The sequence below is a fragment of the Lepidochelys kempii genome, chromosome 3 (genome assembly GCF_965140285.1).
Source record: "Lepidochelys kempii isolate rLepKem1 chromosome 3, rLepKem1.hap1, whole genome shotgun sequence".
In the NCBI taxonomy this organism is placed as follows: domain Eukaryota; kingdom Metazoa; phylum Chordata; order Testudines; family Cheloniidae; genus Lepidochelys; species Lepidochelys kempii.
Genome location: NC_136382.1, coordinates 198,177,145 through 198,191,423, shown reverse-complemented (window position 1 = coordinate 198,191,423; position 14,279 = coordinate 198,177,145). Strand labels below are relative to the sequence as shown.

The window sequence follows — 14,279 nt, the reverse complement described above, 5'->3', positions numbered from 1 at the left end:
ACTTAAAAATTTATGACTTATTCCCAGTCTGAATTTGTCCAACTTCTAGCCATTGGATCATATTGTACCTTTCTCTTCTGGCTTGAAAAGCCCATTATCAAGTAAAAAGAAAAGGAGGACTTGTGGCACCTTAGAGACTAACCAATTTATTTGAGCATGAGCTTTCGTGAGCTACAGCTCACTTCATCAGATGTTTACCGTGGAAACTGCAGCAGACTTTATATACACACAGAAATCATGAAACAATACCTCCTCCCACCCCACTGTCCTGCTGGTAATAGCTTATCTAAAGTGATCAACAGGTGGGCCATTTCCAGCACAAATCCAGGTTTTCTCACCCTCCACCCCCCCACACAAATTCACTCTCCTGCTGGTGCTAGCCCATCCAAAGTGACAACTCTTTACATAATCAAGTCGGGCTATTTCCTGCATAGATCAAGGTTTTCTCACATCCCCCCCACCCCCATACACACACAAACTCACTCTCCTGCTGGTAATAGCTCATCTAAACTGACCATTCTCCAGGTTTAAATCCAAGTTAAACCAGAACATCTGGGGGGGGGGGGTAGGAAAAAACAAGAGGAAACAGGCTACCTTGCATAATGACTTAGCCACTCCCAGTCTCTATTTAAGCCTAAATTAATAGTATCCAATTTGCAAATGAATTCCAATTCAGCAGTTTCTCGCTGGAGTCTGGATTTGAAGTTTTTTTGTTTGCCCCATAACCTCAGCCATGCGGAACGCAATGCCATCCACAGCCTCAGAAACAACTCTGACATCATAATCAAAAAGGCTGACAAAGGAGGTGCTGTTGTCATCATGAATAGGTCGGAATATGAACAAGAGGCTGCTCGGCAGCTCTCCAACACGAGTTTCTACAAGCCATTACCCTATGATCCCACTGAGAGTTACCAAAAGCAACTACAGCATTTGCTCAAGAAACTTCCTGAAAAAGCACAAGATCAAATCCGCGCAGACACACCCCTGGAACCCCGACCTGGGATATTCTATCTACTACCCAAGATCCATAAACCTGGAAATCCTGGGCGCCCCATCATCTCAGGCATTGGCACCCTGACAGCAGGATTGTCTGGCTATGTAGACTCCCTCCTCAGGCCCTACGCTACCAGCACTCCCAGCTACCTTCGAGACACCACTGACTTCCTGAGGAAACTTCAATCCATCGGTGATCTTCCTGATAACACCATCCTGGCTACTATGGATGTAGAAGCCCTCTACACCAACATTCCACACAAAGATGGACTACAAGCCGTCAAGAACACTATCCCCGATAATGTCACGGCTAACCTGGTGGCTGAACTTTGTGACTTTGTCCTTACCCATAACTATTTCACATTTGGGGACAATGTATACCTTCAGATCAGCGGCACTGCTATGGGTACCCGCATGGCCCCACAGTATGCCAACATTTTTATGGCTGATTTAGAACAACGCTTCCTCAGCTCTCGTCCCCTAAAGCCCCTACTCTACTTGCGCTATATTGATGACATCTTCATCATCTGGACCCATGGAAAAGAAGCCCTTGAGGAATTCCACCATGATTTCAACAATTTCCATCCCACCACCAACCTCAGCCTGGTCCAGTCCACACAAGAGATCCACTTCCTGGACACTACAGTGCTAATAAACAATGGCCACATAAACACCACCCTATACCGTAAACCTACTGACCGCTATTCCTACCTGCATGCCTCCAGCTTTCACCCTGACCACACCACACGATCCATCATCTACAGCCAAGCTCTGCGATACAACCGCATTTGCTCCAACCCCTCAGACAGAGACAAACACCTACAAGATCTCTGTCAAGCTTTCTTACAACTACAATACCCACCTGCAGAAGTAAAGAAACAGATTGATAGAGCCAGAAGAGTTCCCAGAAGTTACCTACTACAGGACAGGCCTAACAAAGAAAATAACAGAACGCCACTAGCCGTCACCTTCAGCCCCCAACTAAAACCCCTCCAACGCATTATTAAGGATCTACAACCTATCCTAAAGGATGACCCAACACTCTCACAAGTCTTGGGAGACAGGCCAGTCCTTGCCTACAGACAGCCCCGCAACCTGAAGCAAATACTCACCAACAACCACATACCACACAACAGAACCACTAACCCAGGAACTTATCCTTGCAACAAAGCCCGTTGCCAATTGTGCCCACATATCTATTCAGGGGACACCATCACAGGGCCTAATAACATCAGCCACACTATCAGAGGCTCGTTCACCTGCACATCCACCAATGTGATCTATGCCATCATGTGCCAGCAATGCCCCTCTGCCATGTACATTGGTCAAACTGGACAGTCTCTACGTAAAAGAATAAATGGACACAAATCAGATGTCAAGAATTATAACATTCATAAACCAGTCGGAGAACACTTCAATCTCTCTGGTCACGCAATCACAGACATGAAGGTCGCTATCTTAAAACAAAAAAACTTCAAATCCAGACTCCAGCGAGAAACTGCTGAATTGGAATTCATTTGCAAATTGGATACTATTAATTTAGGCTTAAATAGAGACTGGGAGTGGCTAAGTCATTATGCAAGGTAGCCTGTTTCCTCTTGTTTTTTCCTACCCCCCCCCCCCCAGATGTTCTGGTTTAACTTGGATTTAAACCTGGAGAATGGTCAGTTTAGATGAGCTATTACCAGCAGGAGAGTGAGTTTGTGTGTGTATGGGGGTGGGGGGGATGTGAGAAAACCTTGATCTATGCAGGAAATAGCCCGACTTGATTATGTAAAGAGTTGTCACTTTGGATGGGCTAGCACCAGCAGGAGAGTGAATTTGTGTGGGGGGGTGGAGGGTGAGAAAACCTGGATTTGTGCTGGAAATGGCCCACCTGTTGATCACTTTAGATAAGCTATTACCAGCAGGACAGTGGGGTGGGAGGAGGTATTGTTTCATGATTTCTGTGTGTATATAAAGTCTGCTGCAGTTTCCACGGTAAACATCTGATGAAGTGAGCTGTAGCTCACGAAAGCTCATGCTCAAATAAATTGGTTAGTCTCTAAGGTGCCACAAGTCCTCCTTTTCTTTTTGCGAATACAGACTAACACGGCTGTTCCTCTGAAACCTGTCGTTATCAAGTAGTTGTTCTCCATGTGGGTACTTTTAGACTCTAATAAAATCACCCCTTAACCGTCTCTTTGTTAAGATAAATAAACTCGAGGAGCTCACTCCATCATTATAAGGCATCTTTTCTTATCCTTTAATCATTCTCATGGCTCTTCTCTGAACTCTCACCAATTTATCAGCACCCTTCTTGAATTATGGGCACCAGAAGTGGACATGGTACTCTCACAGCAGTCACACCAGGGCCAAATACAGAGGTGAAATAATCTCTCTATTCCTACTTGAGATTCCGTTGTTTATACATCCGAGGATCACATTAGTCCTTTTGGCAACAGCCTTTCCGTGGGAGCTCATATTCAGCTCATTGGCCACCACAACTCCCAAATCTCTTTCAGATTTGCCGGGAGAGACCTGTAAACATGGGCCTATGTTCTTTGTTCTCAGATGTATATATTTATATTTAGCCATATGAAAATGCATATTATGTGCTTGCGTCTAGCTTACCAACCAAATGAAAAGGAAACAATCATTGTACTTTTGTATCACTTTCTTTGTACAAACATTAATTTTCTTAATGCCCCAGTGTGATCTGAAAGTATTATGACTTCATAGGGATTACTTGGAGGAGCAAGGCTTACAGCAGTGGGTCCTTAAATTGAAAACTCCTCAGGCAGATAATGTGTCTTAATTCTATGATTTTTAATACAAGCAGGCAACATTTTAGTCATGTTATAGAGAAGCAATTTAAGCATTAACAAAAGCTTCAGAGCACTCCATTTTAGTTATTCCCTACAGTAAAGTGCTTTTCTGATGAGAGATTTCATATCAAGAACTATTGAAGAAAACTAAAGCTGGTGCCACCATGGCCCCTTATACAGCTAAGACCCCATTAGAGTGAAAACTTGAAAGGACTTTTCTTAAAATTACATGCCCCTGTATTCGTTAAGAGCCTTCTGTGTATATAGATTTATGCTTTTGCTAAAGAGAGACAAAAGATACAAAGAGTTCCTGATGGGCATTACTGAGCTGAGAATCACCCAATTTGTGTGAATCCTCTGGGAGCATATTGATGAGAGACAGCCCTCATTGCCCTCCCATTACTACCACCACCTTACAGAAGGGAAGCATAATGGGATTTACCAAGAGTGTGTTCCCTGGAAGGGAAGGGGGAGAAGCTAGTTTGAGACACTTTCAAAGTTACATTTTAAAATCGGCCATTTCCATATTTCATAACAGTGCTTGGGAGCAGCAGCCACCCCTTCTATAAATGTCAGCGCAGTGCTTCGGCTTTCAGATACAGATCCACATGCACAGACACACACAGCTGGCATGATGCCTGCTGTACTGGAGGTATAGGGAGCCTAATGACATGGCCAGCACACCAGAGGGTGATGGTAAACTTTCTGTTCCAACACTAAGGAGCTGCTGTGTGCATGTCACTAGTCTTGACATCCCAAGCCTGGCATCAAGAGACAGCACTCGCCTTTTTCGAAGGAACAGATGAGCTTATGTCACAGCAAGTTCAAATGCCTCTGAAATCTGCATGCATTTCTTTCCTTTCATCCTGCAATGCCTAAGTGCTGAGTTTTTGATCAAGGTAAAACGCTCCCGATTAGCAGATGGTGAGGTTTGTCACTAATGAAGCTGCATTCAGCAGCAGTATGTAAATTTACACGGGTTCAGCTCCTGTAGGTTCAGCTGTGGTTTCCTGACCTATGGTTGGTGATTGTAAGGGAGAGTATCTGTCCATAGAGTTTCTCAAAATTATAACAAAAAGGGTATTGGAATGTCCTCAGTCTCAGGGTACTATCAGTATTATGGTTGATGATATATAAGTAGGTATATAAGTAGGTAGCGTGAATCTTCTGTGAGTTATAATATCGGTCTGGTCAAAGAAAGGTAGGTCACCAGGAAGGGATGTATCAAACATGAGTCCAACTGAGCAAATTCACTCTCGTGGCACGGAAAGCTTCAATTTCTAAGCAAGGCAGCATTTATAATGCTACTAAAAACAAAGCAGTAAACAAAGTATATGAAGGCTTGACAGTAACATTAGCAAACAGCCACAGTGAAATGACTGAAAAAAAATCAACTCTGCCTACTTGCAAAAATAAGAAAAATGGAATTGTTTTTGACAGACAAGACAATGCAGCTGGGGGGGTCGGAAGAGTTTGTGTTTTGTTTTTTGTGGCTGTGGATGAAAAATTGCAGTATTAGCTTTTAGCCAGAAGAATAAAGACCCCTTTTTTCAGTGTTTTACCTAATTAGGAGAAGTATATTTACACCTAACGTTGAGATATTAAGTTTTATGTAATAGGTAGAGTGGAAACTGGATCATTCAGACTAATTACAACACAGATTTCATATTCTTATATAAACAAAAATTGAGGTTTGAAAGATGTTTCCAACAATGATTGAAATGAGTAAGCTATTTCTAGAGCTGAGCAAGTAATTCATAATAAATAATGAAATTTTATCTTTTTTTTCCAAATTGTCCATGAACAGAATATATTTTCTCAGAATTACTGTTTTCATTGCCCACAAATATTGGTCAGAGTTTTTTGTGAATAATTCTGTGTCTTTTCCAACACCCAAGTAGATCCAATTACAGATAGAAACACTGGTCTGTAGCTCATTACTAGGGCTGTCTGGATTCAGGGGAAAAAATTGAGGGTTGGTTTTTTGTTTTTGTTTTGTTTTTATTTTGGTTTTTATTTTTTATGTCCTGCGTCAGAACACAAATAGAATCATGGGGCTGGAAGGGACCTCAAGAGGTCATCTAGTCCAGTCCCCTCCACTCATGGCGGGACTAAGTATTATCTAGACCATCCCTCACAGGTGTTTGTCTCTCTGCTCTTAAAAATCTCCAGCGATATCGTTTGATTTTCATGCCAGAATACTCAGCTGGAATGTGGGAGACCCAGGTTCAAATGTCAAATGTCTCCCTGATTCAGAGAAGGAAATTGAACCTGGATCCCTCACATCCATGGCAAGCACCAGATTACAGAATCAGTCTAAATCTTTCCTGTTTGAGCTGTTCCACTTTATATGAGTAATTAATTAATTAAATATTAATTGGACCAGAGAGAGACTGACTCTATAGCTCAGTACTTAGGGCAATCACCTAGGTTGTTGGAGAACCTGTTTCAAATCTCTGCTTCAAATCAGACAGAAAAGGGTTTGAAACCGAGTATCTCCCATGCCAAGTGAATACCCTAACCAACTGGCTATTCTGAGGTAGGTGTCTCGACTTGACCAGAAATTCCATCCTGGACTCTCAGGTCCTTTTGGTGCATCAAGATTTTCCATTTTAAAAAAAAGAGTTTTGTGACAAATTCTGAGTCAGCTCCAGTCATTAGTAAGTGTGCTTTTTGCAAATATTTAGAGTGAAATCCTGGCCCCATTGCCCTTGATGTCAGAGGAACCAGATTTAAACCACACAATTCAGAATTTTAAATGTGAGCAATTTAATTGGACAGGCAGGTCACATGGTGTATTTCTCTTGCCTGGTGGGATCAATGGGAATCAGTGTTCTTGTTGATAATTCATGTTTACAAATTGAAAATTCACTTTCCCACAAGTATGCTGTAAAATATGTTTAAAATGTTCTGTTTCTGTCAGCTAATGTGTCTGGAAACAACTTATCAATTGAAATGTTTATACAAAGGGACCTCAAAAAGGGGGTTGAACACAGCTGTAGCAAATTTATTCAGCAATCTAAGTGATTACTGTAAGTAGTGTTCACTCAGCTCTAGTTAACTTGTTCATCAGAACTGGTCAGGAATTTTCAACCAAATATTTTTTCGTTAAAAAGTCCCGAAGTCAAAACTGAAATCTTTTGTGGCAAAAAGTCAGTTTCCAACAAATTTCTTGACTCAAAAAAATGTTAGAAAAAAGTTTCAGAATTATCAAAACATCCCATTTCAACATTCAGCAAATGAACAATTCTGGCTTTTTGGTTTGAAACAACGTTTCTTTTAGAAATTTACACTAATTAGAGTTAAAAAATAAATTAAAAATGTATCAGTGGACCTAAACTAATTTCTCTTTTCTTTATCTTTTCTTTATGGTTCATGAACAGTTTCAAGATTTTTACTTTTTGACTTGATTTGGAACAAATTTAAATCATAATTCTATGTTTATAACATTATAGCCTTTTATGGTTTAAATCAGTGTGGTTTCATAAATTCGAATCGGTGCATCCTATTAGTGCCATCTTTTCTCTTGTTCCCAAAATAGACTCCAAATAATTTCCTCAAAGTACCATTACCTTGGGGACCCACACCTGCACAGCCACCTGATCCACATATTCCAGAAGTAGAAAGAATCCAAGAAAGAGGAAGCAGGTGGATCAGGAAAAAGGAATGACACACACTGAAACACACAGGCCCTATCCCAAGCCCACCTCTGAATGCCTATCCATTGCCAGGGCTGCCAGTGTGCATTGTGTGAATTTGGGTGGGGCAGGATTACAAAGTTAAATTGCTGGCCAGGTCAGGAGTTGGTCCAATTTCTCACCACAAGTAAGCAGAGAGTATGTATGAGGAAGGAGCAAGCACTCCTCTGAATATCTGCCTTGGATAACTCTTAAACAGGATCAGGACATTTTTAAAAAACAATACAAATGTGGAGGGGTGCATGTGTTAAGTAAACGTGTATGACATGTTTCTCCAGGAAGAAAGGTAGAGTTCTCGGAATGGAGGAGCAGGCATTATGTTATGTCTTTGATATCATAGTGGGGGCACTGATCTTGGAATTGTTTGTTTAATAATGTAAGCAATTAAAGCAAACTTTTTAAAATAAACTTAGTCCATGACCCTCTAATGAGTAGTGCATGGGTACAACAGTGCACCTACATCTTTGCAGGATTGAGGTTTCAGTCAGTGATCCAAAATCCATTAGGAATTGTTTTAGTGATGTCAGTGGCCCTTGGATCAAATCCATAGTGTGTGAGCAGTTGTCATGACACTTGCCTAATTGATTATTTCATTTTAAAGCATCCATGTAAATTTTCCTCCATGTATAATTTGATCAATATCTGTATAGCAAAGCTTTGATTTTCAGCATAGCAGAAGCTAATTGAGCTATTCACATCTGGTAATAGCGAGTTTCATGGGTTTGACTATATAATGGTCTGTAAGAATATATAGTTACCTAGTATCTTCAATGTGTATAGATGCAAAATTATGTATAGGTCATAATACCTTGGGTGAAGAGGTCTATTTATTTCTTTTCATTATTAGATTATCAAGAAAACATGAAAAATCAGCCTAGGTATCTCTTTTCTGTACCCATAGACTTGTAAAAACTATACTAATGGGTGTTCTCCTTCATGCATCATATCTCCCATTTAATTGAGTGAACGGCAGGTGAATTTAGGACTTCATTTATTCAAAGAAATAATTGTATTTAACTGCAGCTGCTTGGAGCTATTGACATATTGTAACCACAGAGAACATTTTAAAAAGAATACCTATGGGATTTTCCAAGTTCTGAGCAAACATTTGCCTTACGTATTTAAAAGCTGGCTGGAGGCATTTTGCATACATCCTAGCATCCTTCCTGTACTGTATGCCTGCCTTCATTTACTGCTTTCCTAGTAATATAACCAGCTTACAAAGAGTTAGGATAATCTAGTCTGTCAGTAATACAATTGGTAATTGAAATTGAAAGTGGTATCTCCCAGGCTCCCTCCATTTTAGTATCTCTCATCTCCTACTAGAAGCCCTGCAATACACCTTTTTGTTTGTGCTCTGAGCAGCAGCAATCAAACTGGGAAAGGGGGGAAAAACAACCATGGAACAAATTGCTTGTCGAGGCAGTTCTTGTTTTGATCCGATTCAGCTGTTTATGTGAAATGGACTCATTTCTCTGTGACACTCAATTTTATTGCACAGCAGGAAAGAAGCAGTTTGGAATAATACCTGTTCCACCGGCATGTCAGTATAATGAATGCTTACCATTCTCACACACACACACTAGCAAGTTAGTTTGAACAAAATGAAGATTTACATAGACAGAGCTTCACATTCCTTTGGAAAACTTGCTGATGTAATAGATAGAGGCTAGAGCCACTTTACAAGTCCTGCAGCAGAATTGTTGTATGTGTTAAAGGCTCTAAATCCCCCTTTACCTTTTCCTCTGTGGACTACTGAGTCCTAACATTGCTTCTGACAATGATTTTTACCACTGGCCATTTAAAGCATAACCCAGAACTCCTTGAAAGCTCTGTTGTGAAATAAGGAAGTGAAAGAGACAACATGGAAATAGTTCTTGTGAGGTTTTTTTTTTATTATTTGCTACTGTTGCTCCTCTCTCAAGTGTCTCTCTGTAGGCCAAATCCTGCCAGATGCAGCGTGCCAGCTCTGAAGTTCTGAATGCCCTCAACTCCCACTGGTTTCACCCATGCTGGACCAGGCCCTAATTAGCAAGAGTCTTTCCTTTAATTTAGCTCTATCTTTTTCCCAGCATGCTGCCAGTAATGCTGTATGCCTGCCAGCTACACAGGAGAATTTCTGAAATTCAAACCGAGAAACCTTTCTTCAGTGTAGTGAAGTCAGGCATGCTGGCTAGCTAATGGGAGTTTTTGGGAGAGAACCTGTGAACTTCACACAGACATCTTTAGTGCCTGACAATACCAGCACAACTAGATATCTCTAGATGTTATAGAAATTGGGAGTCAAGGCATAGCCTGTCATATCATGTCTAGTTTATATGGTTAATAGACAGTCTTTTAAAGGAGGAAAAGTCTGATGCATGAAGCATCAACTGTCAGTCAGAATGCGTTGGTATTTAGCAGGGATCCCAAACACATACATCAGATGTTGGGGACGACTCAGTAGGAAACATCTGAAATCTCTCCCTGATGCTTTGACTGCAGAATGATTGCTTTTCTGAGTTTTTGTTTTTTAAGTAGCCCTTTCTATAAGCCGTTCAAAAATGTAGCAAGACCCTGATAAGACCATTCAGTGTATCCTCATTGATCAAACAGTGTTTTCATGCTAATCCAAATTTCGCACTGATTTTGTCGGAAGAAATTGGTTAGTGACTTTAAATGTGCACCTTCAGTCTTGCACTTGAGAAATTCCTGGCAAAATATGGGTATGCCTCAACATCAGAATGACATGGTTTTGTCCTTCATGAGAGTCAAAGACAGAGATGGGTGAAGTGCGTGGAAAGTTTAGGCTCACTGGTGTATAACAAACCTCCAGGGGAAAACTTTATTTGCTATCTAGAATTCTCAGGAGAAGTCTTGACGTTTTAACATGCATACAAACTTGTCACTTCAGGACTTCACTGACATGCAAACTATAAACTCACAGATGTTTACAGGCATTTCATTCATCTAGGACGGGACTAACTTACACAACTATGAAGGAGGAAGAACTGCTAAAATTATGGTTCACTGAAGGATTTTTAAGTCAAGGATTCTACCAAAGTAGTTGGTGACAGCTCAGACATGGACACTTAGATGCTGCCTGTTTCCCCATCCAAATGACTAATTGAGTCTATCCTGTCAAGCTGCTTCTTGGTTATGTTTTCTTGTTTTGTATTCTCTGCTTCATTGGTTGCTGCTTTTGTGTTTATTCACAGTACCGCCATAAATAGTGCAATTAAGGCTACTTAAAAGATTAACATTGTCACCGCAGGCATTGCAGAGGAGAATAAAATCTCCATCACAGTGCATTTTCTCTGGCAGGTACCATGGCAAAGCAAATTCATTGAAGCAGCCATAGTGGTACATACATGTCTCTGGACAGAATAAACATATAACCTCAAAGCTCATAAATACAAAAAAAAACAAACAAACAAACTAAACCTCCCTACACTTCTATCAAAAGGGTGAGGGGACTGCTGTTTATATGACTCTAGAATGCTGTCTCTGTCTCTGTTGTTGAAGAGATAAATTGTTCCCACTTAAACGTGTTCCATTTTCAAATGTTTCAATGTTCAGTACACTTTGCTATCTCAGAATAACTACCAAATTCTCTCAATTGCTTAGCAACCAATCATTTGAAATCTTGTAGCTTAGTCACAGGGTAGGTATGATGAGCTTTATAGTTGCCACCAAATACCAAAGTGCCATAATGGAAATTAACTAAAAATTGGTCTCTCAGCAATACTAACTGGTAGAATTTGGAGAGAGCTATGAATGGAATAACATAAGCAATTCTTCTATGTTTTTCATTTATAATATTGCTAGGAGATTGAATCTGAGCTTCCAGACAAGCCTGAGGCAGAAGAGAGAAAAAAGTTGAGTTCCAGCCATAAAATACATTTTCATACATTTCAATTCTAGGTTGTGTATGACTATTCAGTGTGTATGAACTCTTAGTGTATCTATTTTTGCTCTGCTAGATAGAGAAACCTTAAATGTCTGATTAGGTCCACATCCACAATGCATTTTATGAACAGAAGGGATTCTTCAAAAATGATCAGAAAAGAATGGCAGGGAGGCAAAATCACACATTATGATGTGGTTTTAACAATCCCACTTTAAAAAAAGAGCACAGATCTATGTAGACTTTTAAGCAATTCCTTTAAACCACGTCCTCAGCCTACATCCTGTGCCCTTTTCTTTAATGGCTGCCACTACGGAACGTCAGAGTCTATATAGCTAAGAGCATATCAGTGGATTATCAAAATAAATGCACACATTGAATTTGAGAATTATACATAAATCAGATAGTGTACATGTTTTCTCTCCTTTCGCGTTTTTCTAGGAGCAGCACAAGGGAAAGGGAAGCTATCTGCAGAGGCAATGACAGTTGAAAATCCATGTGACACAGAAAACATTTCAAGTAATGATGGTATGGTTGTTTGGTGTTTTAATATCACATAACACAAATCTAGCATGCTGACTAAATACATAGAACTAGTAGAGATGCCTTATCTAAGGCGTGTGTGTGTGAAACTGGCTCCTTTTTTAAAACAAATATTGTGAACTGTCTCTAACGTTTCTTATCCCATTATAAAATTCAAAACATATAAAGATTTTAGTAGCTACCCCCAGGCATCCTAGCTCTTGGGTTTTGCAATTTCAGGTACAATTCCACAGTGATAAGTGCTTTATAAATGCTGATATTTTAGATATACAGATCTAAATATTCAATATTGGCTCATCCAAAGGGCCATTTTCAACAGTTTACTAAGAGAATATGGATGTTGGTTTCCAGCCATTATTAGCTTGCTCACTCTTTTCACTGCTTTAATAATGTGGTGACCATTCCATTCCTTTTATTTCAGTTTTTTAAAAAAAAACAAACAAACCTGCATCTTGATTTACTGACACAATAGGAATAAGAGAAAGATGAAAAGATACCTTAGGAAATTCCAAAACCAACAACTTTGTTTCAAAGTTTCAGTTTTGTTTCAATTTCCTGGTCACATCATTTGCAAAAGCCATGCAATTAAAAGCAAGGAAATAAACAGTTAACAACATCACAAATTTTACGCCATCCATATAAAGAACATAAGCTAGATACTCTCAAGTAAAAAGAAAGAAATGAATATTTTGTCACAACACAACCTTACTCTGACCATAAATAAATGCACTCCTTCCTTAATAATCTGGGAATATAAATAAAACTATATAAAAAGGATTAAATATTTATTAGAAAATATCTGAAGAAACTAATGATGTTTGCAATTATTGGCTTAATTCAACACCTTTCTTTCATTGGTAATCTGGGAATATAACACACACACAAATCTTTCGGGGGGAAAAATGACCACCACCAAGAGGTTTCTCTTCTTCCCCTTTTATCCATCTTCTCTATTTAGATTATCAACTGCCACTCCTGACTAGTTGCCCTATAGCAAATAGTTTCATTGCTTGTGAGAGGATGTCCCACCTCTGAGGCACACTAGCATAGCCAATGGCGGCTGTCGTGCTTTCCGTAATATGGGCCATATGCTTGGTTATTCCGAAGCTTTCCCTCTCTCCTCTGACTGGGAATGCATTCACTTCTCCAGCTATGGGAAAATCTTTCTCTAGTAATGTTGAGAGCCACAAAGGAGCCCACTGCTGAGGGGAGAAGTGTTAGTGACTCAGAGGAGTGATCCAAAACCACAAAAATTTAAAGGGACAATTTTGGAGACTCTGTACAGAGAAACATTGTAGGGAAATTCCCATCTTCATTTTTTTTAAAAATCCCTTTCCCATTTGATGTTCACTGAGTTTATGTTCAACCTCAGTGAAATTCTCAACCTGCCCTGTGAGGCTGAGCCTCAGACTTACAAGATGCTCCTTTTGGTATGTAGAACAAAACACCCTAGGCCCTTAACCTATCCCCTCCGTGACACTTGTAAGGTTATCCAATTTATTTGAGCATGAGCTTTCGTGAGCTACAGCTCACTTCATCGGATGCATCCGATGAAGTGAGCTGTAGCTCACGAAAGCTCATGCTCAAATAAATTGGTTAGTCTCTAAGGTGCCACAAGTACTCCTTTTCTTTTTGCGAATACAGACTAACACGGCTGTTACTCTGAAACTTGTAAGGTTATGTTACTGTAGTATGACCCATTGATTGTTTTAGAAGCTCTCCAACCCTGGGTGAAATCCTGGCCCTATTGAAGTCCATGGCAAAATTCCCAGTAACTTCAAGGGAACTGGGATAGCACTCTTGCTCTTACAGCAGGGTATACTAGCCCCACTTCAGGAACAGACTTCAATGAGATTTACAGGTGCTTAGCACTTCTCAGGACTTGCTCTTGCATTTGCATATCCACTGCAACCTCTTTGTCCAGGGGATTGACAAAGCCCACTTCTGGCAGAGAACCTCCAGTCAAGATTTCTGCCTGGAGTGAAATTAATTTACACAGTTTCTGAACTGTGTCCATGCAGGGCTTTGTTTTTCTCACTGGTGGGTATTCTGCACCCCAAGCGAAGTCCTGTGGAGCTCCCCTGTTCTGCACTGTAATCCTTGAGTCCTTGTTGCAACCTTCAGTCTAGCTCTAGGAGGATGGGATGGGACTTTCGTCAAAGCCTGCAGTAAGAGGAAAAGGAGTACTTGTGGCACCTTAGAGACTAACCAATTTATTTGAGCATGAGCTTTCGTGAGCTACAGCTCACTTCATGCATCCGATGAAGTGAGCTGTAGCTCACGAAAGCTCATGCTCAAATAAATTGGTTAGTCTCTAAGGTGCCACACGTACTCCTTTTCTTTTTGCGAATA

General features: G+C 40.2%; 1 protein-coding gene across 1 annotated transcript in view; it reads left to right on the top strand.

The window, feature by feature from the left end:
- Positions 1-14,279, top strand: part of MACROD2 (mono-ADP ribosylhydrolase 2) — a 1,318,211-nt gene that overhangs the window by 1,295,196 nt on the left and 8,736 nt on the right. Inside the window, exon 17 of the mRNA XM_073339564.2 lies at positions 11,826-11,912. Coding sequence (XP_073195665.1) covers positions 11,826-11,912 — 87 coding nt within the window. The remainder of the gene's footprint in view (positions 1-11,825; positions 11,913-14,279) is intronic.